The 15,793-nt window shown below is 60.1% G+C and overlaps 2 protein-coding genes across 7 annotated transcripts; one reads left to right on the forward strand and one right to left on the reverse strand.

The window, feature by feature from the left end:
- Positions 1–20: 20 nt before the first annotated feature.
- Positions 21–8,308, reverse strand: LGI4 (leucine rich repeat LGI family member 4). 4 transcript variants are annotated; one of them, XM_081807509.1, is made up of 9 exons: positions 7,438–8,300; positions 6,924–7,121; positions 6,628–6,699; positions 5,312–5,383; positions 5,096–5,167; positions 4,706–4,875; positions 2,461–2,625; positions 1,825–2,330; positions 21–985 (listed from the first exon to the last, which is right to left on the reverse strand). In XM_081807509.1, exons 1-9 carry the CDS (start codon positions 7,605–7,607, stop codon positions 671–673), a joined length of 1,740 nt encoding a protein of 579 aa, XP_081663635.1. In that variant the 5' UTR covers positions 7,608–8,300; the 3' UTR covers positions 21–670. The 4 variants fall into 4 exon arrangements, with proteins under 4 accessions (XP_081663635.1, XP_081663637.1, XP_081663636.1 ...); XM_081807511.1 differs by having other exon boundaries at positions 6,924–6,995; positions 7,438–8,288; XM_081807510.1 differs by lacking the exon at positions 6,628–6,699 and having other exon boundaries at positions 7,438–8,308.
- Positions 8,309–10,451: 2,143 nt separating this feature from the next.
- On the forward strand, positions 10,452–15,685 carry FXYD1 (FXYD domain containing ion transport regulator 1). Of its 3 annotated transcripts, XM_031019081.2 has the most exons (8): positions 12,211–12,464; positions 12,761–12,825; positions 13,298–13,330; positions 13,889–13,963; positions 14,214–14,250; positions 15,150–15,199; positions 15,391–15,442; positions 15,551–15,685. In XM_031019081.2, exons 1-7 carry the CDS (start codon positions 12,460–12,462, stop codon positions 15,411–15,413), a joined length of 288 nt encoding a protein of 95 aa, XP_030874941.1. In that variant the 5' UTR covers positions 12,211–12,459; the 3' UTR covers positions 15,414–15,442; positions 15,551–15,685. The 3 variants fall into 3 exon arrangements, with proteins under 3 accessions (XP_030874942.2, XP_081663696.1, XP_030874941.1); XM_031019082.2 differs by lacking the exon at positions 12,211–12,464 and adding an exon at positions 10,452–10,611 and having other exon boundaries at positions 15,391–15,685; XM_081807570.1 differs by lacking the exon at positions 12,211–12,464 and adding an exon at positions 11,417–11,556 and having other exon boundaries at positions 15,391–15,685.
- Positions 15,686–15,793: the final 108 nt, after the last annotated feature.

Raw genomic sequence — 15,793 nt, forward strand, 5'->3', positions numbered from 1 at the left:
ATCCCACAACAGCGAGCGGGGCAGGTGCACAGCGCGTTTATTGAGCTCATACACTTTCTGTCCTCTCCCCTGTCCCTCATTGGAGACGCGTAGCCAGGGCTCCCCGCAACAGCTCCTGCTTGCCCACCTGTTTCCCGCGCACGCGCAAGAGGGCCAACACGCTGGGCTTCCGCCTCGGCAGCAAGCATGCGCACAAGCAGCAGAGGAAGTTAGCAAGCCCGGCAGTGAGGCCGGCCCAGCGACTGGTGACGTCACGGAGGCGGGCGCTAAAAGCGATTGGCCGGATGGAGTTTAGAGGGAAGGGGTAGCTATCTCTCCCTCAGTACTTTCACAGGGAGCAGGCCGGGTGGGAGTGGGTTGAGGGGGGCACTTCCAGACCTCACGGAGTTCTGCACATTACCCCCATCATGACTTCTGTATCCCGGCTCCTTGCAAGTGCCCCAGCCCGAGCCCCCAAGTCATCCTTAGTCGGGGCATGTGCCCAGAGCCGAGATGTTCCTTACGACTTGAAGGACAGCTCTTGCCTTGAGCTTGGCCTGTGGTCAGTACCTCACAGGGACCATCAGCCCGAGTAGGGCCAGGAGCCCAGTCAAGTGGGTGTCCAGTGGCCTGGGCCTCCCCGGGCCACTGCCCCCTTCCCTCCAAGCCATAGCCAAGGTCCCGGGGGGTCTCAGGCACTGAGGTCTAACTCGTGATGCTGGTAGATCTGTGTGGGGCCCTTGAAGCAAGCAGCGAAGAGGAAGCGTCTGCCGGCCAAGGTGATGGGGGCAAAGGCACGAGGGGCCACCAGGGCTGGGGGTCCCAGCTCCTGCAGAGGCTCCAGGAGCCCCTTGTCAGGCTCAAGGCGGAAGACCTGGCTGAAGGCGAAGTCACTGCCCAGGATGGCCAGCTGGTCCCTGGCGATGAGCAGTGGCTGAAAGACGTGGGCACCACGTGAGGGAAGCTGCTGCAGGAGGCGGAACATGGAGCCATCCCAGCGCATGACCTGTGAAGTGTGGCGACTAGTTAGGGCCTGGGGTCCGGGAGGGCCAGGCCTGCCGGTAGTCCTCTGGGCTTCAGAGCACCTGGAACAGCTTGGAGACAGGCTTGTAGGTCCCCAAATGCCCTCAGCTTTCCTGCCTTCATACCTGTCACCACCCTGCTGCCCAGGCCCCAGACTTGGAAGTCATTCTTGGCCCTTCTCTCTCCCTCACACCCCACATGGAATCAGTTTTACCTACAGTGGTATCTGTTTGTCCCATCTCCTGTGGCCGCGCTCCGCCCAGCCACAGTCACCTCCCTCCGGGACGGTAGGCTCTGCCCTGGGCTCCCCACTCCCATCCCTGCACCCACAGTCTGCTCCCCACACACATGTCCCGTGAACACCTGAGTCAGACCACTGCCTTCTAGGCTCAGAGCGCTCCGCTTGGCTGTTCCTCACCCCAGAATGAGAATGCTGGTGGGGGTGGGCCATCAGCCTTGGGGGTCCAGAGTGTGGTGGCTGTGGCCAAATGTAAGTCGCAGAGTGTGTCAGAGTTACAGAGCCGGAGGGTGGGGCCCAGCGTCAGTGTTGGGGGGATAGGAAGTGGCTTATGGTCAGCCAGCCTGGAGGAGTCACAGTGGTCTTGGAGTCAGTGGAAGGGTGGCCAGAGTTCAAAGATCAGTACATTAGGTGGGGTCAGAGCTCGAAGGTCAGCCTGTGAGGTCAGGTCAGAGCGCAGAGGCCCGTGTGCAAAGGTGGGGTCAGCGCTGAAAGACCAGCCCACACGAGGGGCTGGTCTGCGGCAGGTCAGGTCTGGCTTGTGGCCTCCACCGCCTGCCCCACCTGACTGCGCCGGGCCTCACCATGGAGTCCCCGATGTAGCGCGTCAGGCACAGGAACACGTCCCCACCAGCCTGGAAATGGCGTGTGGCGTAGACGTCCTCGGCCTCGGGGATGTCCGTGCGCCTCTCGAAGCGGCCCCCGAGCCAGTGGAAGAGCACGGGCCGCTGGGAGGCGGAGGCCAGCAGCAGATGGGGCCGGCCGTCCAGCTCCAGGGCCTCGGCGTCCGTGTCCCGGTGCCAGGCGTGCAGGCTCTGGCGGGGGTAGAAGCCGGGCCCGTCCTGGCACAGCAGCGTGGTGCTGCCCGCCTTGGAGGCGTCGGCCACCACGAAGCAGGGCCGCCCGTCCAGCCACAGGAGCTCGGCGTCGTTGGGCCGCAGCAACCGCCGCGGGGCCAGGGCCTGCGTGGGCGCCAGGCGCAGGCCGGGGCTGGGCCGGGCCCACAGCTGCGAGCCCCCCCACAGGCGGGCGGCCAGCATGAAGAGGCGCGGGCCCAGCACCAGGGGCTTGCAGGACACCACCGAGGGCGCTGTGGGGCGGGGTGGGGGGGGGTCGGGGAGCCGGAGGGCAGGTTAGGCCGCGGGGCAGGTCAGGCCCACCAGGCAGGCTCTTGGGCAGGCAGGGGGCTGGAAAGTCGGGGCGGGGGGCGGGGGGCTCACCGGACAGCTCTTCCTCAGGCCGGAAGCGCTGCAGGCTGTAGTCCCAGGTGAGGATCAGGCAGCGGCCCGCGAAGGGCTGCGCCAGGACGATGTGGGGCTCCCCCTGGTAGGAGAAAGACTCCACGCCCAGCGCCGACTCCCCGACCGTCTGGAACCAGGACAGCTCTGGGGGGCGGCAGGAGAGAGTCAGGCAGGCACGGGGGACCCCGCGGGCCCTCATCACTGAGCCTCGGTTTGCACATCTCTGAAATGAGGACCATCCTGGTGTGCACCTCAGAGGGACACGGAGTGGAATCTTTTCATCGATAGATGAATTAAGTCACAACAACAGGGGAATGCTTTATTTTCTAAGCTGCATGACATCATCAAATCATTACTTAGACGCAACGTATTTCTTAATACATTTAACTTCACAAGATCCCTGTGAGGGGCATTTCATTCTATCCATTCTACAGACGAGGAAGCTATCCCAGCCTTCCCATCTTCCATGAATGAGGACTGGGGCACAGAGCTGCCTACCATGTGATCCCAGCGCTCCCCCAACACCTCCCTCCTGAAGTTAGGTACGGCCTTGTCCAGGCTAAGTTCCCCGTGGAGAAAGAGCAAAGTGCTGAGGGTAATGCTTGCCTCGCTTGTTTGACAACAGCTCGTCCTAGACTTGGTCTCTTTCCCCTTCTCCCCATGGCCTGGCAGATGGACGTGCCACGACTCCGTTTCAACCATGAAAACCAGGACAACACCCAGGGGCTGCCCTACCTGCCTGGACTGCTCACCTCAGACCCTTCTGTCTTCTTTAAGTCATGGGATTCTGAGCCTCTTGGTTATGGCCACTTAGCTTTTATGGAAATGATGCACCAAGGTTGCCCAGCTTGGTGGTGGAGCCGGGTGTAGACTCCAGGTTATAATACTTCACTCTATGTGCCAGGCCCTGTTTCCAGGCACCAGGGTTGAAGCAATGAACTGAGCCACCAAGGATGCCCACCCAAAGCTGGATCTTTGAAAAATGGCCATCATAACATCACCCCCTGCTTGAAACCCTCCATGGCTTCCCACAGCCCTCAGGGTAAAATCCACTCTGCTCTCTGTGGCTTTCAAAGTCCTACACAGTGAGGCCCCGCTGACTTGGACCTCACCTGTGTCCTTCCCTTCACTCACACCCCCAAGACACTGCCTGCCTTTGACTTGCAAGCAGGACAGACTCTCTGCTGCCTCAGGACCCTTGCACATGCCGTCCCCTCTCTCCAGAGGGCTCTTCCCTCTGTACTTCACTGAGCTACATCTGGATGTTAAGCCACCTCTTCAGAGAAGCCTTCTCCAACGCCCCGTGGAAGGTAGGACCACCCTGCCACCTTAATCTCCCTCACTGCTCCCTGTGTTTATCACAACGTGTAGCATACTTTTGTTTCTGCAACATTTTATTCAATGTCTATGTCCTCACCCGCCAGAGCTCTGAGGGCAGGGCCCATTGCTGTCTGGGTTGCCACAGTGTGCCCTCTGCCCCTCACAGGGCCGGACACAGAGTGGCCCTCAGTGACTGTGGGACAGCTGAATAAAGAGTGACCCTTATGTTAAATTCTCTGGTTCTATGAGTCCCACAAACCCAAAACACGACTTACACTTAGATGCTGGTAAGAACTGATTATTACATTAATAGCCTTACCCACTCCTTCAGGAAGCCCTCCCTGGCCCTCCCGTTGTGCCTGGCCCTCGCTCTGGCTCGGGGCGCCCACAGCTCGGTGGGCTTCCCCCACCCCAGTCCTGACCACTCCGGGCTCTCACCCTCCACCTTTCCCTGTGCCTTGGGCTCTGGGAGGGCAAGAGCCAGGGCCGTCCTCATCACCGCTGTGCCTCTTGCACTGCCCAGGACCCATAAAGGCACCAAAACGTATTTATGGAAAAGCAACGTGATCATAGCAAGTATTTTTAAAAGGTCATTTTTATATTAATAACAACCACCAGAGTGCACACTTATGAGGGCCTCCCATCCAAGGCTCAGCACCACATGCGGGCGTGGATGCATCACTGAATTCTCGCTGCAATCCTACTGCACGGTTTATTACCTCCATTTTACAGATGAGGAAACTGAGGCTCAGGGAGCTGATGCTCATGCTCAGGGGCTCACAAGCTGGGAAACAGCAGAGCAGGGAGCGAGGTGAGCCCTTCAGCCCTGGGAGCCATTCCCCTGCTCTCCCACCTTCTTCTGGGACCCCTGCGGCCCCTCCCACCCTGCCGGGAAAGCCCCCACCTATGGCTCTGCACTTGAACGTCTTGGGGTCGAGGTGGCGGAGCTGCCTGTGGGCCAGAGCAGTGGGGCCGGCGCAGGCCCCAGTCCCCACGCTGGCATTCACGGCGGGCATCCACTGCAGGAGCCAGAGGACACGGCAGTCACACTGGAACGGGTTCCCGCGGAGGTCCCTGGGGCAAGAGGCCGGGGAGGGGCTGCGACCTGGCTTCCACCCCCCTGGAGGCCATGTTCCCCGCCCCCTCCCCAGGCAAGGGTTCGGGATGGGGCCCTACGGAGGAACAATTGCCGCCATACTTCTCTGTGTCAGCCAAAAGTGGCCTTCCCCTTGCCTCAAACCCCCCTCAAACAGCCCCCAGCTCCCCTGACCCCCCCAGCCCCCTTGAGCCTCACACGTGAGTTAGGGTCTCCAGGCCTCGGAACAGGAATCTGGGGAGGGTCTCGAGATTATTATTGGCCAGGCTCCTGGTGGAAGGAGAGAAGGAGGAGCAGCCGTCACCAGCGACCCGGATCCCCTGTGTCCCTGGGTGATGGGGTTTGGGGGTGGGGGGCTGTCAGGGCAGGCTGGTGAGGGGAAGGGAGGGGTGAGGCCTTGGGGAAGGCACGCACAGGTGTGTGAGGGAGCGGAGTCCTCTGAGAGCGTTCTTAGAGATGCAGCCAATCTCATTGTCCTCAATGAAGCTGTGGAGGGAAGGGGGGTGAGGGGGAGGCCCTTGGCTCCCTGCTGTGGCCCCCCGGGGCGCTTGGGGAGACTCACCCCATTTAAGCCATAGGCCACTGGAATGTGCTGAAGCCTCCCCAGAAACCTGTCCTCCCCAGCGTTCCGGACGCTCATCCCAGGAGGCAAGAACCTAACCCCGTGCTCCCTGCCAGCCTCACAGTGAACTCCGCCGGCCCACCGACCCCAGCACTAGCTTCGACATCACCACCCATACCTCCGCCATCATCCATCACGACGCACCCCCGAGCCTCGATCACCATCCCCCACCCCGGTGCCAACAGCATGGCTGAGACTATGGTCAACCCCACGCTGTGCCCCCGCCGCCACCCACTGCCGTCACCCACACCAACGCATCGTCGCCAAGCCTCACCCAGCACTACTGGGAGGCATCACCAACAACACAGCCTCCATGACAACCCCAACAGGACTGCCACCATCGTCCCCAACGCTGCCGCCGTCACCAAAAGCACGCGGAGCAGCATCGGCAATACCAACATCGCCAGGACGCCCGGCCACCGGCACGGCTGCTGCCACGACTCCCATTCACGCCCACACCTCCAGCATCACCACCAAACCCGGTGCCAGCCGCCGTGCCCTCCCAGCAACGCCCGCAGCATCACCAACGCCCCACAACAGCGACGGCACCCAGCCCAGCCCCTCAGACCTCAGCATCGGTATCGCCCCCAGCCCCAGCGCCATCGGGGCTGCCATTTTGACCCACGTCACCCGCGCGTCATCATCCTCAGTAATGCCACCGCTTCCCGGGCAGCCGCAGCGACAGGGTCCCCATCGACACCATGGTCACCAACGCCGACGCAACCGCCCCCATCACCCCCATCACCACCTCAGAGTTGTCTCCCGTTCATACGAAACACTTTCTTGTCTCTGGCCTCTCTGTCCTCTCCCTGGGCTCCCCTAAGTCAGGGAGGGCCAGAAACGGTCTTGGGTTAGCCAGGCCCTTTGTGGATCTTAAGGCACAGAGAGGGGAGGTGAGCAGGCTGAGATCACGCAGCTGAGCAGGAGCCCTGACCCCACCCAAGACACCAGGCCTCTTGCCCCTCCAGGACGGACCTTTGTCCAGACACTCCCCCTACTCCCCAACGCGCCAATAAGCCCCTACTCCCTCTACTGTCGGAGCCACAGGTGGGTCCCTGCTTCCTCTCCCGAGCCCCCATCCCCGCCGCCATCCCCTGGCCTCACTCACAGGTACCGCAGGTGGGACAGGCCCGCGAATGCATCGTCCTCAATCACAGAGAAGGAGTTGGATGTGAAGAGGCTGACAAGGGAGCAAGAAAGCCATTTTGCCAGAGTGACTGCCCCTCTCTGACATGTTAACGTTGCCCCCCCAACCCTCATGCACATGGTCTCACACACACAGGTACACACGATGCTTTCGCAGACATGCGCAAACACACATGTGAGCACGCACCCCTCACACACTGGTGGGAACACCCCCTCACTCCCTCGAGCTAGCTGTCGGCTCAACTGGGCCCCACTCACAGCAGGTGCAGTGTGGGCACCCTCAGGAAGCTGCCGGCCTTCAGCTGGGTGACTCCAGTCCTGACGAGTGAGCTGGGGACGTGGGCGGTGGTGGGTGAGGAGACAATCACCCCAACGCTCCGGTCCCGCCCCAGAGCCGTCTCCTGTCTGGGGGACCCTGGCATGCCGCCCCAACCCCGGATGCCTTTCCTTTCCATCCTAGGGAAACAGCCACCTGGCAAGGATCCTGGCAACATGCAGCTTCCCCCTCGACCGCCCACGGCCGCCCTCCCCCCCCCCCACCGCCCCGGGGCCCCAAATGCTGCCCTGGGCTTTGGAGTCTCCCTTCGGCTCCTGTCCAAATCCCAGCAGCTCCAACATCCTTCGCTGAGGCATCCCAACATCCTTCGCTGCCCACCTCCCAAGATCCTGAAGGGTCCCTGCTTCCTCGGGGGCCCCGGCACCCTGCCCCCAGCCCCCAGCCCCCGGGGCCCCAGGACTCCCATCCTCACCCTCAGGAGGGCCTGACACTCACAGTGACAGCAGGGTCGGGGAGAAGCTCTCGGGCAGGTCCGGAGAGCCCTCACACAGGGCACTATCCTTGGAGCAGGAGCAGCTCAGAGGACACTTCCCCTTTGGTGGTCTCCAGGCCACCCCCACGCCGGCTCCAGCCAGCAGCAGTAGAAGCACGCCTGCCCCTCCCATGCCCCTCACCCCCGCCGGGCTCCGGCTTCTCTCTGCCCACCCAGCTCAGCGGGCTGGGGCCGCTACATCTGCCGCACCAGGCGACCCTCCATCCCGCCAGCTGGCACACTCTGTCCCGGCTTGTCTCTCCTTTCTCCGTCTCTCTTTCAGCCTCTCTCTCTTCCTGTATCCCTCGGGTGTCTAATTGTCTATTTCTCTTTCCTTTTCTGTCTCTCTCTCTCTCTTTGTGTTTCTGACTCAGTGAGTTAGTCAGCTTCCCACTCTCTGTCTTTATTTCCGTCTGTCTCTCTGTCTCTGTTTCTCTCTGTCTCTGTTTCTGTCTCTCAATCTCTGTTGGGGTGTGTGTGCGCGAGCCAGTGCGCGCGTCCCGCTGTCTGGTGTCTTTATTTCTCACCACCCTTTCCAGTTCCCTGTTCTTCCCCTCCTCCCACGCCCCTTCTCCTTAGAGGTTTGGGAAAGGGACTCACTGGGCACTGGGTGCGCCCGGCAATGCAGCCTAAGAAGGAGGAGGGGGTCAGAGGCCGTAGGAAGAGCAGCCCTAAGGAAGGGACTGGATGGCCCCATGGGAGGGGAGGGGCCACAAAGGGCTGGAGCTGCCCTGACCCCTCTCAGCCAGCCCCCTCCCCAGATTCCCCACTCCACCCCACTCGGAGTGTGAGGAGGATGTCACCAGGGTGGGGACCGGATGGCTCGGCAGGCGGAGGGGGTGGGAGGAGAGACCACTGGGGGGCTGGAGCCATCCTGGCCACGCCCAGCCAGCCCCCTCCCCGGGCTCCCAAGAGGGTGTGATGTGCCCGGTCACCAAGGCTTAGAGGGGTCCAGCTGCTCCCTCTGGTGGCCACACTCAGCAGGGCAGCTGCCCAGCCCCAAACCCACAGCCTCCCTCGCCAGCCTGAAATTAACCCCTTGCGTACCCACCACCCACTGGGACAAGGAACCACCAACTCAGGGGAAAAATGATGGTGAGGATGCCACCCCCCCTTCCTCAGCGTTGGCTCTGCACTAGGCCCTGTCCTAAAACTTTGTCTATCGGCTCACGCCGACCTCATCACAACCCTCTGAGGTTGATCTTATTATATGGCTATTTTACAGATGGAAACACTGAGGAGAGAGGTCAAGTTAATTTGAGATTTGGGTTACCAGCTGGGGCAGGGCCAGTGCTCAAGTCCAGGAAGCCAGCTCCAGGGCCTCTCTGTGTGATTTTTGTGTTCTTTCTTGGGAGATCTGAACTCATGGATACTGGTCGTTTTCATTTGGACTAAGCTTTTAGCAATTTTGATAGATTCTGCCCATTAAATAAGAAAAATAAATAAATGACACTTGTTACCCAACCTGAAACAGCAGTAATAATAATCATTGAGCACTTCCTGTATGCCTGACTTAACATGAATTTATTCAGTTCTCACAACGGCCCCGTGAGGTGGGTCCCATACTACTGGTCCCCACTTCGCAGATGGGAAAATTGAGGCACGAGGAGGTTGAATGATTCACCTCATGGCCCTGGACAGATCTAAACCTAACCACTCTCCTCCGGCTCCTGAGGAAAACACACAGCTTCTCTGGCTACGGCTGCACATACCCAGAAGACTTAACAGCACCAGCTTCCTTCTGAGCTGACTACGAGTTTATCCCCATTTTACAGAAGGAGAAACTGAGCCTCAGAGTGGTTACGTCATGTGCCCAGCATCACCCAGGTAGAAAGTGGCTGAGTTGCTCCACTCTGGAACAGTGGGCCTTGTGAGGGGGAGAAGCCAAGGACGGGCTGGAGCTGGCCAGGTGCCCCCAGCCCTGCTTGCCTTCCCTGCTTCTCTGTCAGCCCTCCCCAGGGCTGCATAAACATCAGGGTTATCATTAACCAGAGACTGCCGGTGACCCTGGGGTGCAGGGCCATGAGGGGCAGAGGCGCAGCCGTACAAGGATGAGGGTGCATTTCAAAGCCCCCTGGGTCCTCTGAGGCGGGTCCCCTGTGTGTGTGTGTCCGGGCTCTCTACGCCTGTGCCTGAGTATGAGCATGCCCACGTGCTCCCCACTCTGTGTCCTCCAGAGTCTGAGCCCATGTCTGACCCTTTCAGGGTACGGGCAGTTTCTGTCCTTAACCACCAGGGACCTCAGGAGAATTAGCTCCACCTTCCTAAGCCTCGGTTTGCTCATCTCTAAAATGGAGTTAATAAGAAGCTTGTGTTGGGTTCAGAGACCTCTGAGCCTGGCCCAGTGTTATACGTGTGATCTCGGTGATTTCTCCATTTTATGGGACAGAAAACGGAGGCACAGAGAGGTCACATGGGCTGCTCAAGGTTGCACAACCAGGAGTGGCAGAGCTCAGACCCGGAACCAGCTTTCTCTGTCACCAGAGCCCGTGAGTCTGGCCCGCGTGTGAGGACAGCGTGTGTGTTATTCAACAGCACAGAGTCCCACAGGCCACGTGAGATCAGGAAAGGGGAGGTTTGGGGTTAAACGTGTCAACACACATTTGGTGGTGAGTCACAAGTGTGTAGGCCTGTCTGCCTGTGACAGGGCCCTGTTGGCCCGTGCAGGCGGGTATGAACACAGTTTGTGTGTGTCTGTTTTTGTGGTTATGTGTAAGAGTGGCGGGTCGTGTGGCGGTGTCCTTGAGGGCATTTCTGCTTCTCTTTGTGCTCACGGAAGTGCGTGTAGACACCCGTGTGCGTATGTGCGCGGCGTGTGGCCTTCCCATCCCTGAAACTGGAGGAGGGCTAGCTGTGCGCCTGCGCTGTGGGGTGTATTTATGTGTGCTGTGTGTATCAGTGTGTTTCTTTCTTTCTTTTTATTTATTTATTTATTTATTTATTTATTTATTTATTTATTTGACAGGGAGAGAGACACACAGCGAGAGAGGGAACACAAGCAGGGGGAGTGGGAGAGGGAGAAGCAGTCTTCCCGGCTGAGCAGGGAGCCCGATGCGGGGCTCGATCCCAGGACGCTGGGATCATGACCTGAGCCGAAGGCAGACGCTTAACCGACTGAGCCACCCCGGCGTCCATCAGTATGTTTCTGTACAGCCATTTGTATGTCTTCACAAGAGCGTGACCATCTGTAAGGGTGGACGTGTGTGGCAAGGTCTTTGTGTCTCTGTCCGGCGTCCATCGGAATGAGTGTGTGTGTGTTGCGTGCATACACAAATGTATCTGTTGGTGTTTTGTGACTGGTGTGAGGAGTATTGGCTGTGCAGGTGTGTCTTTGGGTTTCCCCACGGTGTGTTATTCTCTGTATATCTGCCTCTGTGTTTGTCTGTGGGGATACATCTGTATTTTGTTTGGTTTTGTGCCTAGATAAGCAAGATCTTTAGGTTTCTGTGTGTGCGTGTGTGTGTGCACGCGCGTGTGTGGTGTGCCCTCCTGGGGGCCCTCACAGTCAGCAGCAGACAACATACACACACGCTGAAATGACCCCACAATAGCCCTGTGGTGCCGCCCAGGTCCCCGCAGAACCTTGGGGTCAGGGGTCAGTGGGCTCCCAAGCACTCAGACGGGGTGACCTTAGGCCCCGACTGGGCCCCATCCGCAGGGATCTCACAGAAAACCACTGACACCCACCTTCCCACCGCGGGGCGGAAGCTCTCGGAGGTGGGCCCGAGGCCCGAGCGTGGGTACGTGCGTGCGGGCATGTGTGTGTGTCCGGGGTCCCGTCCTCCCTGCCAGCGCGGCCCTTCTCCAGCCATCCCGACGCATCTCCTGCGGCTCCTCCATCTGAGCTGAGAGAGTTAACCTAGCGGGCCAGGGCGGTCTGGGCTGGGGGCCGCCCCCTGGCCCCCCTCCAGCCCCGGCTCCAGTTACAGCTGCTGGTTGGGGAGGGTAGGGGTGGGGTGGGGCTGGGAGGGGAGACCGCTGAGGGCGGGCGCAGTCCAGCTCTGGGCCAGGGGGTCCAAAGTGCTCACCCCCGGCACAGCCGGACGTTTGGGGGCCTTTCAGCAGGGGACAGCCTGATTGGGGTGAGCGTCCCCTGCCCTCCCCTCCAGGCCTCACCCCTCGCCTGGCTGGGCCACCTATTTTGGGAGCAGGAGTGGCCAGCCCGTGGCTTCCCAGGCAGGCCAGACCCAAGAGGAAGGGAGCGTGGGTGGGACGGTGGGGTTCCCCAGGAGTGGGCGTGTGGGTACAACGTCTCCCTCCCCTCCCGCTGTGTGTGCACCCTGGCTGGGGTGGGTTTCGGACACTCACGTGTGTAGGTCGGGTTGCGTCATGATTTGGGGGCACTGGAGGCTCAGATGAAGAGTATCGTTTCAGTGACTGTCTCCACCCCACTGCTTGCTCCAACCAGGCGTTTGGGGGGAATGGGTGTTGTCTCCATTCCAGCCCCGCTGCCTGTGCTTGAGTGTGTGTGTGTCTGTGTGTGTGTGTGTCCCTGCCCCTGGCATCTGTCTTCTGTCTCTCGGCCCCTCTGCTCTGGGCCTCTTGCCACTCGCCTGGCCGTATCCGCCCATGAAAGATATCACCCAGAGGCAGGCAGAGGGGATGTTTTTCCCCCGTTCTCATCATTTCCAGAAGATGAGAAGGGGTGGCCTTTCCCACAGGAGCAGCCTGGAGCCGTGTGGCAGCCAGGCCTCACCCCAGCAGGGTTGTGCATGACCCCCGAGTGGGGGAAGGAAGGCTGTTGCCATGGTGGCCTGTGTGAGGCAAATTCCTCCAGGGTGAAGTGGGAGATATTTATACCCAGGGTCAGGCAGAGAGCGGGCCCGCGGCCGAGGGCAGGAGAACTGGGATATTACGCGGACACAGGGAGGCCCTGGTGTGCGGGCAGGTGGACCCTTGGGCAGGTCCTGCCTGCATCGTCCCTCATCCCTCACCGCGTGTGTCTGTCTCTCCACCTGGGTGGGGCGAGCCATCCTGCTCTTCCCATGGGGTAGGTGTGGGGCATCTGGGGCCTGCTGTGGGGAGGCCCGGGCCTGTGGGAGACCCCTGTAGACTGTGTGTCTCACCCCTGCCCTTGCTGTGTGTCGTACAACCCCCACTGTGACTTGTTTTGGTGACACTGTGTCCGCATGAAGCGGGGGGTACCCCTGTTTCTCCCAGTGGCCAAGTTGGATAATGGACACTTTTGGAATCAAACCCCTGGACTCTGATTTAACCCCCTGGGTTCAAGTCCCAATGGTGGGGGGGAACGAGGGAATACATTTCTTGACCCTTGGTGTCCCCCAGGACAATGGCGCCTCTCTACCACTTCTTGGTTCTCTGTATGGGTTTTCTCACCACAGCCAATGCAGGTGAGTCTGGGCTATGTAGCCCACCACCCACCTCAGTCCCAAGGGAGGCAAGGCGGGGAGCCCTTCAAGAGAGCCAAGTTAGAGACTCCAACCTAAACTGAGTCAGTTGGGGTACCAGGAAATTGGGGGTTTCACATGGGGTCCAGTCACAAACTAGTATTTGGGGTAGGGGAGTGGATGCAAGGTCAGGCAAAGGTGGACAGTGGGATGGAGGCCCATTTCCCTCGAATGACAGAATCACTGACAACATGGGATAAGACAGAAAGAGGGGGCAGTTAGGTGCCCCCTGCCCCACCCAGGACAGTGCAGATGAGGCAGCTAAGACCCAGAGAGGGTGGGCAGCCTGCTCAAGGTCCAACAGTCCCCAGACTCTCAGCCCAGGAGAGTAAAGCCCCCAGAAGGTCTCTCTTTATGTCCTTCTCTGTCCAGAGTCCCAGGAAGCATCCAACCCTTGACTTCTTTCTCTTTCCAGAACCTCCACAGGAACATGACCCATTCACCTATGGTGAGGGAGGGAGGGGTGTCTGTCCGTGGGAGTTGGGAGCGATGGTCTGGGTTTGCCCATCTTGTCCTCATTACTCCTCTTTCTCCATCTCTGTCTCTCTGACTCTGATTGTAGCTCTATCACTCTCCTTCTCTCTCTCGTCTCTCAGAGATCTCTGACTCCTTGTTTTGATCTCCCCTTGTCTGTCTCTCTGTGTCTCTGTGTCTCTATGTGATCCCTCTCTGTCTCTCGAAGTCTCTTTCTCCTTTAACCTCTCAGTATCTTATGGCTCATCCTCTGCCGTGCCTCCCTTTCTCCCCTCTCTGTTCCACTCATCCTCTCCACCATCCTCCCCTACTTCCTTGTTTCCTCCCTCCTCCCTGCCCTGCCCACCTCCTCCCTTTCCTTCCCATCCTCTCCTCCCCCATCCCTCTCTTCCTGCCTCCCTATCTTCTTCCTCCTCTCATTGATCTCCTCTATCCCTTCCCCCTCCCTGATCCCCCTTGCCCCCTCCTCCCCATTCTGCTCCTCTCCTCTCCTTCCTCCTCTCCTCCTCACTCTCCTTCCTGCCGCCCACAGACTACAAATCCCTGCGGATCGGAGGCCTCATCATCGCCGGGATCCTCTTCATCCTGGGTATCCTCATCATCCTGAGTGAGTACCCACACCCCACTACCTCCAGCCCCCGCAAGTGCGGGTTTTCGGCCCCGCCCCGCCCCCGTCCCCGCCCCGTCCCCGCCCTCTGCCCGCCCTGTTGACGCCCCTCCCCTACCCCGCCCCCGCCCCGCCCCTGTCCCCACGGCCCCGCCCCTCGCGAGCCTGAGCCAGCGCACGAGCGCCGCTCGGTGCCTGCCTACAGCTGAATCTCAGCCCCGTCCTCCTCCCTCCCCTCCCCCCCCCACAGGCAGAAGGTGCCGGTGCAAATTCAACCAGCAGCAGAGGTAAGAGGCCCCTCCGGGCTCTCACTCACCTACTTTCGCTCTAGAGGGGCGCTGTGGGTGAGGCGGGAGTCCACCGGACCCGCAGCCAGAGACCCTTCGGCAACTATGTATTAAGCACCTACTATGTGCCAAGCCCCAAGCCAGGCCCTGGGGACCAAGGGGTGAATAGATAAACCGCCCTCCCTGCCTGGCTGAGCTCCCAGCCCAGTGGGGGCGGCGGCCGTGGGTTCCAACAGCCCCACAAATATAAAATCACAAAGCGTGATAAGTGCTGTGAGAGGAAGAGCCACGGCGAAATGAGATCACCGCACTTGGCGGCCCAGTTTAGCTCAGCGTCCTGTTCCTAGCTCTTTGATTCATCTTTAAATAAAAATTTAAAGCAATGTATGAATACCTTCTCCATGTTAAAACAACTGTAGATGTGATTTTAAATAATAGCTAATATTTAGTCCCAGGTGCCAGATACTGTTTATTGTGTATTATCTTATTTACTCCTCACACCCCTTGCATGAGGTAGGTGCTGTTGTTAACCTCATTTTACTGATGAGGAAACCGAGGCGCAGGGAGGTGAAGTCACTTGCCCGAGATCACTCAACTAGGAGATGAGCGTTCTGGGTTTCTAGCCTACGCTGACTCCAGGCCATCCGCCCTCAAGTCCTTCGGCCACCCCTCCCCCACCAACTTCCAGGCTCTTCCCCAGTACTCCGGGAGGCACTTGGAGCACCTCCTCCCACACGCTTAAACCGCTCCTGGGTGCGCCCGATTTTCTGGCGGACCCCGAGCCTGCTCCTCGCCCATCTCTGGCCCTCAGTACAGGGGTCTGTGAAATTAGGGCTGCACTGGGGGATTCATGGGGGCGGCTGCCTCTCTCCTTTTTCATCTCCAATTCCTTCTGCCAGGACTGGGGAACCTGATGAAGAGGAGGGAACTTTCCGCAGCTCCATCCGCCGTGAGTCTGGGGAGACTTCTGGTGTTTGGGGGTGAGGGCGCGTTCCAAGAGCCCCTTTCCTGGCCGGGACAGGCGCGTGGAAGGAGGGGCTTGATCCGAAACCAGAGGTCCGGGAGTTGCCCTGCTGCTCCCCGCTCCGCAGGAGCTGGGGTGCCCCTCCTGACACGCGAACTCTCCGTGTTCCCCAGCAGGTCTGTCCACCCGCAGGCGGTAGAGACACCTGGCGCGATGGAACCCAGCCAGGTCCTGCAGCTCGGGCTAGGCTGGGGGATGGGGGGAGGAGAAGGGGGCGAAGGGTGGGATGGGATGGCTGGGGGGCTCTCTTGCCTCTCACCTTTTTCACCCCCACAGGATTCCCCTGGCTCCTGATGCCTCCCACCCACCACCTGCGCGCCCACCGCCACCTGGACTGCCCTCTCCCCCAGCCCTGCCCCCACAGACTCCTCTCTGCCGCCCAGACTTCAATAAAACGTGCTTTTCTCTCTAGACAGCGCTTTGTGGATCTGTCAGTCCCTCTGCGCGAAAGCCCGGGCGCCCCCTTGGCCCCGGCAGGGGGCGCCCCCACCCTTGGGGAAGGGGCGGGGACGTCGGCAG

Source organism: Leptonychotes weddellii, chromosome 16 (genome assembly GCF_054177405.1).
Source record: "Leptonychotes weddellii isolate Sample4059 chromosome 16, ASM5417740v2, whole genome shotgun sequence".
Taxonomy (NCBI): domain Eukaryota; kingdom Metazoa; phylum Chordata; class Mammalia; order Carnivora; family Phocidae; genus Leptonychotes; species Leptonychotes weddellii.

Coding starts and splice junctions, on each gene's coding strand:
- LGI4 (XM_081807509.1), bottom strand. CDS start 7,607: ATGGGAGGGGCAGGCGTGCTTCTACTGCTGCTGGCTGGAGCCGGCGTG. Junction 4,876..5,095: donor CTGGAGACCCTAACTCACGT/GTGAGGCTCAAG, acceptor CTCTTGCCCCAG/GGACCTCCGCGGGAACCCGT. Junction 2,331..2,460: donor GCCTGAGGAAGAGCTGTCCG/GTGAGCCCCCCG, acceptor CCCGCCCCACAG/CGCCCTCGGTGGTGTCCTGC.
- FXYD1 (XM_031019082.2), top strand. CDS start 10,526: ATGCGGGGCTCGATCCCAGGACGCTGGGATCATGACCTGAGCCGAAGG. Junction 13,964..14,213: donor GGGTATCCTCATCATCCTGA/GTGAGTACCCAC, acceptor CCCCCCCCACAG/GCAGAAGGTGCCGGTGCAAA. Junction 14,251..15,149: donor AAATTCAACCAGCAGCAGAG/GTAAGAGGCCCC, acceptor TCCTTCTGCCAG/GACTGGGGAACCTGATGAAG.